This window comes from Rhinoraja longicauda, chromosome 29 (genome assembly GCF_053455715.1).
Source record: "Rhinoraja longicauda isolate Sanriku21f chromosome 29, sRhiLon1.1, whole genome shotgun sequence".
NCBI classification, from domain to species: domain Eukaryota; kingdom Metazoa; phylum Chordata; class Chondrichthyes; order Rajiformes; family Arhynchobatidae; genus Rhinoraja; species Rhinoraja longicauda.
Genome location: NC_135981.1, coordinates 8620275 through 8628689, shown reverse-complemented (window position 1 = coordinate 8628689; position 8415 = coordinate 8620275). Strand labels below are relative to the sequence as shown.

At 47.5% G+C, this 8415-nt stretch overlaps 1 protein-coding gene across 3 annotated transcripts in view; it reads right to left on the bottom strand.

Moving 5' to 3' along the window:
* Positions 1-504: 504 nt before the first annotated feature.
* Positions 505-8415, bottom strand: part of LOC144607508 (NGFI-A-binding protein 1-like) — a 54220-nt gene continuing 46309 nt past the window's right edge. For all 3 annotated transcript variants that reach the window (XM_078424396.1, XM_078424398.1, XM_078424397.1), the window contains exons 7-8: positions 5690-5905; positions 505-898 (exon numbers count right to left, since the gene is read on the bottom strand). In XM_078424396.1, the coding sequence (XP_078280522.1) occupies positions 843-898; positions 5690-5905 (272 nt within the window). In that variant the 3' untranslated portion in view covers positions 505-842. The remainder of the gene's footprint in view (positions 899-5689; positions 5906-8415) is intronic.

The following is an 8415-nucleotide window of genomic DNA, read 5'->3' as shown; positions in this document are numbered from 1 at the left end:
GGCTTACGTGAGTCAGGATGGGAGAGGGTGAAACTGAAACTTCTCATTGAAACTTACCGAATAGTGAAAGGCCAGGATAGAGTGGATGCGGAGAGGATGTTTCCACTAGTGGGAGAGTCTCAGACCAGAGGTTGTAGCCTTAGAATTAAAGGACGTTCCTTTAGGAAGGAGATGAGATGGAAGTTCTTTAGTCAGAGGGTGGTGAATCTGTGGAATTCATTGCCACAGAGAGCTATGGAGGTCAAGTCAATGGATATTTTCAAGCCAGAGATAGATAGATTCTTTATTAATCCGGGTGTCAAGGGTTATGAGGAGAAGGCAGGAGAATGGGGTTAGGAGGGAGAGATGGATCAGCCATGATTGAATGGCGGAGTAGATTTGATGGGCCGAATGGCCTAATTCTGCTCCACACACTTATGTACTTATGCGGATGGTGACAGGAAGTACTGCAGAAAACAGGAGACATGACCCAACGTCAGCACCAAGTGTCACAAAGCAGTAAATATTTATTGTGTTATTGCTGTCTGAAAACCGGACCATCACAGAATGACATACATGTACAGAGAGAACAACTGAAAAGGGCAAAACACTAATTCCTGACGTTTTGTGTAAAAATAGGAAATGTCACTAACTGTTCGAATGCTGTTTCAGCAAACGTCAGTATGTGCAGGAATAACTTCAAAAACTCCAAGCTCTTCAAAGTTAAACAGGCAAGTAAAAAAAAAAAGATTTTTTTTTTTTTAATTAGAAAAAAATGAATAAATACTTTTGTACCTGAATGAATTAAAAAAGAAACCTAATCCATTACATTTTTTAAAAATGTCTAGTCACTGTGTGAAAGTTCATGAGTTGCGGTTTGATGTAATGTCCGAGTCCTCTTTGTAATTATCTTCATCCTCTGTAGTGAGAAAGAAAAATAACCAGTTAGAGAATTATACAGAGGCATTGGGAAAGTTTATTTGGTCACAGCACTGTTTCCTGTACAGCCGACTCCATCATGAAACCAATCTGGAGGAACAGCGCCTCATATGGGTAGTTTACAACCCAACAGCATGAACATAGACCTCTCCAATTTTAAATTTCACCACCCTCTCCCCATCTAGTGGGGGCCTATTTCTCCCACTATCCCACCCCTCTTCCCTCATCCCTATCCCCTTCCACCAATATCACTCCCTCTGGCTTTTCTTTTAGACAATAGACAATAGGTGCAGGAGTAGGCCATTCGGCCCTTCGAGCCAGCACCGCCATTCAATGTGATCATGGCTGATCATTCTCAATCAGTACCCCGTTCCTGCCTTCTCCCCATACCCCCTGACTCCGCTATCCTTAAGAGCTCTATCTAGCTCTCTCTTAAATGCATTCAGAGAATTGGCCTCCACCGCCTTCTGAGGCAGAGAATTCCACAGATTCACAACTCTCTGACTAAAAACGTTTTTCCTAATCTCCGTTCTAAATGGCCTACCCCTTATTCTTAAACTGTGGCCCCTTGTTCTGGACTCCCCCAACATTGGGAACATATTTCCTGCCTCTAACGTGTCCAACCCCTTAATAATCTTATACGTTTCGATAAGATCCCCTCTCATCCTTCTAAATTCCAGTGTATACAAGCCTAGTCGCTCCAGTCTATCAACATATGACAGTCCCGCCATTCCGGGAATTAACCTAGTAAATCTACGCTGCACGCCCTCAATAGCAAGACAATAGACAATAGACAATAGGTACAGGAGGAGGCCATTTGGCCCATCGAGCCAGCACCGCCATTCAATGTGATCATGGCTGATCATTCTCAATCAGTACCCCGTTCCTGCCTTCTCCCCATACCCCCTGACTCCACTATCCTTAAGAGCTCTATCTAGCTCTCTCTTGAATGCATTCAGAGAATTGGCTTCCACCGCCTTCTGAGGCAGAGAATTCCACAGATTCACAACTCTCTGACTAAAAATGTTTTTCCTCATCTCCGTTCTAAATGGCCTACCCCTTATTCTTAAACTGTGGCCCCTTGTTCTGGACACCCCCAACATTGGGAACATGTTTCCTGCCTCTAACGTGTCCAACCCCTTAATAATCTTATACGTTTCGATAAGATCCCCTCTCATCCTTCTAAATTCCAGTGTATACAAGCCTAGTCGCTCCAGTCTATCAACATACGACAGTCCCGCCATTCCGGGAATTAACCTGGTAAAACTACGCTGCACGCCCTCAATAGCAAGAATATCCTTCCTCAAATTTGGAGACCAAAACTGCACACAGTACTCCAGGTGCGGTCTCACTAGGGCCCTGTACAACTGCACACAGTACTCCAGGTGCGGTCTCACTAGGGCCCTGCACAACTGCACACAGTACTCCAGGTGCGGTCTCACTAGGGCCCTGTACAACTGCACACAGTACTCCAGGTGCGGTCTCACTAGGGCCCTGTACAACTGCACACAGTACTCCAGGTGCGGTCTCACTAGGGCCCTGTACAACTGCACACAGTACTCCAGGTGCGGTCTCACTAGGGCCCTGTACAACTGCACACAGTACTCCAGGTGCGGTCTCACTAGGGCCCTGTACAACTGCACACAGTACTCCAGGTGCGGTCTCACTAGGGCCCTGTACAACTGCACACAGTACTCCAGGTGCGGTCTCACTAGGGCCCTGTACAACTGCACACAGTACTCCAGGTGCGGTCTCACTAGGGCCCTGCACAACTGCACACAGTACTCCAGGTGCGGTCTCACTAGGGCCCTGTACAACTGCACACAGTACTCCAGGTGCGGTCTCACTAGGGCCCTGCACAACTGCACACAGTACTCCAGGTGCGGTCTCACTAGGGCCCTGTACAACTGCACACAGTACTCCAGGTGCGGTCTCACTAGGGCCCTGTACAACTGCACACAGTACTCCAGGTGCGGTCTCACTAGGGCCCTGTACAACTGCAGAAGGACCTCTTTGCTCCTTTTGATTCCTCTTCTCTCCTTATCCTTTTCTCCTTACACCCTTTTGTTTTCTTTTCGTCTCTTGCCTTTGTCACTCACTCCACCAATTTCCCTTTGCCTGTCTCCACCTGTCACTCGTGTAGGAAGGAACTGCAGACACTGGTTTACATCGAAGATAGACACAGAAAGCTGGAGTAAGTAACCCAGCAGGTCAGGCAGCGTCTCTGGAGAAAAGGAATAGGTGACGTTTCGGGTCGAGACCTTTCTTCAGGCTGTCAAGCTTTGTCCTGCCCTCACCTCTTCTCCTGCTTTCTCTCTCTACAATTAGCCTGAAGAAGAATCCCCACCTGAAACGGCACCTGTCTATTCCCTCCACAGATGCTGCCTGACACACTGAGTTACTCCAGCACTTTGTGTTTTGCTCAAGATCACAGCATCTGCAGTTCCTTGTGCCTCTCTTGGTGGTAAACACTACAATCCAGTGCCTAACTTGCACTGTGTGAAGAAACCACTTCCTGGCGACTGTTTTTAGAAAGCACCTTCCTTGGGTTTAAAATGCATTTAGCTTTTCACCGATGACTATCAGATCCATCTTGAAAAAGCAATTCAAAGTCGCAAAACAGCGTTCATTCCGTTAAAAACATCCTGTGTTATGCTTCGCAATTTCATTGTTTCAGTTAAAGTTCAGTAAAATAGACACAAATGATGAATAAAACAGATAGAGATTGATGTTCGTAGTTCATGATTTCCAGTAACCAAACTACCGCACTACAGAACTGGTTGACACGGTCAAAGGAAACTTGTGAAAGGGTGGTGAGAACTTCAGTGAATTAATGACGACTCTCAAGAGAACATTTGCTGTAAGGTAGTCAAGTAGATTATGGAGTATCTCAGCGGGACAGGCAGCATCTCTGGAGAGAAGGAATGGGTGACGTTTCGGGTCAAAACGTCGCCCATTCCTTCTCTCCAGAGATGCTGCCTGTCCTGCTGAGATACTCCACAATCTACTTGACTACCTTCGATTTAAACCGGCATCTGCTGTTCCTTCCTACACAAGTAGTAGATTTTGGTTCTGGTTTAGCTTTTCAGGCTTTCATTGATAATTCAGAGGTGAAATCCCACTACATACAGAACAAAGTATAGCACAGGAACCTCAGCCCACAATGTCAATGCTGACCAAGAGAAACTAATCTCTGCCTGCACCTGATACGTACCCCTCCACTCCCTGCATTTCCAGCTACCTATCTAAAAGCCTATAAAACACCTGAGACTCACCTGCCTCCACCATCACCCCTGGCAGTGCGTTCCAGGCACCCACCACCCCCTGTGTAAAAAACTTGCCCTGCACACCTCCTTTAAATGTTGCCCCTTTCACTTCAAAGGTATGCCCTCTAGTCTTTGACATATCTACCTTGGAAAATAAGAGAGAGCTAGATAGAGCTCTTAAGGATAGCGGAGTCAAGGTGTATGGGGAGAAGGCAGGAACGGGGTACTGATTGAGAATGATCAGCCATGATCACATTGAATGGCGGTGCTGGCTCAAAGGGCCCAATGGCCTACTCCTGCACCTATTGTCTATAAGGTTCTGACTGTCTACCCTATCTATGTCTCTCATAATTTTATATACTTCGATCAAGTCTCCCCTCAGCCTCTGACGCTCCAGAGAAAACTATCCAAGCTTGTCCAACCTCTCCTTATAGCTAATACCCACTAATCATTAGATATATTAACATAATTCTGGATTGAATAGGTGGTATCAATATTGATGATCATAAAATGACCCAAAATTACATAAAGAGAAAAACTCGGTTCATTAAAGTCTATTCAGGGCAGAAAGATATCTTAGTTGCCTTGGACTACACCCGTCCAAGTGCCTCGACTCTGAAATTGGCTAGCAAACACAGAAGCTTAAAGAACAATAAAATGAGGTCTTGATTACAGAATGGAGCTCAGAAAGACTTAATTAGGTAACAAACAGAATGAGATGATTGTCCACAAGTCCAACATGGTTAACAACGATGGGTCTACGCTGTAACATAATCAGTGAAGTTCCTGCAACTTGGCGACAGTCCATGCCTCCAATTTTAGGCTTGGTCCCTGTCACCACATCAGTACGAAGATAGACGCAAAATGCTGGAGTAACTCAGCGAGACAGGCAATATCTCTGGAGAGAAGGAACGGGTGACGTTTCGGGTCGAGACCCTTCTTCAGAAAATCACCCATTCCTTCTATCCAGTGATGCTGCCTGTCCCTCTGAGTTGCACCAGCTTTTTGTGTCTATCTTGGGTGTAAACAAACACCTGCAGATCCTTCCTCCACTACATTAGCGCAATGCAAGTCCCTATTTATTAGTTATGAGCCCCCACTCTTCTTTCCCCTTCAACAGTCCCCCCTGAGGGGGAGGGGTTTGACCAAAGATACTAGAGGAACAAGATAGACCACTCGACCCTACAAAACCGTAGTACGTCATGACGCCATTTTAGTAGGCAGAAACTTACAGAAACATTTAAAAAGAAAAATAACCAAAATCTGTGAATTGATAGATGAGATATATTCTGCATTTTAATGGTATCATCACACATACTGTTCCCCCAAAACACTGCGAGAGGCCCAGCGAGTTTGCCTACTAAAATGGCTCCTTTGCATACTACACTTCATTAGAGGCGACTTCAACGGAGTGGTCCATCTTGCTCCTCTAGTATCTTTGACTGCATACCCCGGTAGATGACGCGGGCGCAGGAAGGACGTGGGGCCTGGAGAAGGCCACTCACCGGAGAAGGTCTCCTGCTTGATCCTGGGGCTGTTCCGTTCGCCCTCCTCCGTGCTGGGCGATGCGTGCTGCTGTGCCACCCTCAGCCCCTCGTCAATCAGTGCCAGCTGAATCATCTGCTTGGTTTTACTCTGGCACGGCCTGTAGGCGCCAGGGATGTCGGAGGGGCAAGGAGACGGCGCCAGGCTGGAGTTGGAGGTCATGTCCTCAGACACATCTGCGCGGGAAGAACAACGTTCTCAGTTACGATCACGTCAGAGATCGCCAAGGCCTCTCTCTTGTGGCAGTCATCCCGATTAGGAAATGTGTGTAGGAAAATAACTGGTTCAAATTGAAGGTAGACACAAAATGCTGGAGTAACTCAGCGGGTCAGGCAGCATCTCAGGAGAGAAGGAATGGGTGAGGTTTCGGGTCGAGTCCCTTCTTCTGACTCGGGTCTTGACCCGAAACGTCACCCGTTCCTTCTCTCCTGAGATGCTGCCTGACCCGCTGAGTTACTCCAGCATTTTGTGATTAGGAAATGGATCTCCTCATTAGGTTTAATTCCTGAGGCTTCCCCTCCTCAAACGGTACCATGATCCTGGCAGCAGCAGGTCATGGAGGTGGCTCAATGAAGGGGCAATTAGGGATGGACAATAAATGCCGGCCTTCCCTGCAATGCCTAGATCCGCAAAACTGAATAAAGAGTGCTGCCTCCCTTGAAACATTTACCATGACCAAGCCATGGAGTCACATCATGGAAACAGGCCCTTCAGTCCAACTCATCTGTGCTGACTAAGGTTGCCAACTTCCTCACTCCCAAAAACGGGACGAGGTGACATCACCGCCCCGCGCTTCACGTGATCTCACCCAGCCAGCGGCCACGTGCTCCCGCTCCACCAACGGCGGCCTCCCAGCGGGAGCACGTGGCCACTGGCTGGGTGAGGTCACGTGGGGCGCGGGGCGGTGACGTCACCCTTTGTCCCTTATTTGGGAATGAGGAAGTTGGCAACCCAACTAATACGGGACAAGGGCGGTCCCGTACGGGACAAACTAATTTAGCCCAAAATACAGGAATGTCCCGGCTAATACGGGACAGTTGGCAACCCTAGTGCTGAGCAAGATGCCCCAACTAAGCTAGTCCCATTTGACTGTGTTTGGCCCATATCTAGTTTAGTTTAGTTTAGAGATACAGCGCGGAAACAGGCCCTTCGGCCCACCGAGTCCGCGCCGCCCAGCGATCCCGGCACATTAACACTATCCTACACACACTAGGGACAATTTCTACATTTTACCCGGTCAATTAACCTACATACCTGTACGTCTTTGGAGTGTGGGAGGAAACCGAAGATCTCGGAGAAAACCCACGCAGGTCACGGGGAGAACGTACAAACTCCGTACAGGCGGCGCCCGTAGTCAGGATCGAACCTGAGTCTCCGGCGTTGCATTTGCTGTAAGGCAGCAACTCTACCGCTGCGCCACCGTGCCGCCCTTAAACCATCCGACACTGGGGACAATTTATTTTGAACACATACACCAAGCCAATTAACCTGCACACCTGAACGTCTTCGGAGTGTGGGAGGAATCCCGAGTTCTCAGAGAAAACCCACGCGGTCACGGGGAGAACGTACAAACTCCGTACAAACAAGCACCAGCAGCCAGGATCGAACCCGGATCTCTGGCGCTGTAAGCACTGTAAGGCTTACTGTAGGGATCACTGAGACATGGCTACAAGAGGACCAGGGCTGGGAACTGAATATTCAGGGGTACACAACGTATAGAAAAGACAGACAGGTGGGCAGAGGGGGTGGGGTTGCTCTGATGGTAAGGAATGATATTCATTCCCTTGCAAGGGGTGACATAGAATCAGGAGATGTTGAATCAGTATGGATAGAAATGAGAAATTGTAAGGGTAAAAAGACCCTAATGGGAGTTATCTATAGGCCCCCAAACAGTAGCCTCGACATAGGGTGCAAGTTGAATCAGGAGATAAAATTGGCGTGTCAAAAATGTAATGCTACGGTGGTTATGGGAGATTTCAACATGCAGGTAGACTGGGAAAATCAGGTTGGAAATGGACCCCAGGAAAGAGAGTTTGTAGAGTGCCTTCGAGATGGATTCTTAGAACAGCTTGTACTGGAGCCTACCAGGGAGAAGGCAATTCTGGATTTAGTGTTGTGTAATGATCCTGATCTGATAAGGGGACTAGAGGTAAAAGAGCCATTAGGAGGCAGTGATCACAACATGATAAGTTTTACTCTGCAAATGGAAAGGCAGAAGGGAAAATCGGAAGTGTCGGTATTACAGTATAGCAAAGGGGATTATAGAGGCATGAGGCGGGAGCTGGCCAAAATTGACTGGAAGGAGGCCCTAGCAGGGAAGACGGTGGAACAGCAATGGCAGGTATTCCTGGGAATAATGCAGAGGTTGCAGGATCAAAGAGGTGGAAAGACTCTAAGGGGATTAAGAGACACCTGTGGCTGACAAGGGAAGTCAGGGACAGCATAAAAATTAAGGAGAGGAAGTATAACATAGCAAAGAAGAGTGGGAAGACAGAGGATTGGGACTCTTTTAAAGAGCAACAAAAGTTAACTAAAAAGGCAATACGGGGAGAAAAGATGAGGTACGAGGGTAAACTAGCCAATAATATAAAGGAGGATAGCAAAAGTTTTTTTAGGTACGTGAAGAGGAAAAAAATAGTCAAGGCAAATGTGGGTCCCTTGAAGACAGAAGCAGGGGAATTTATTA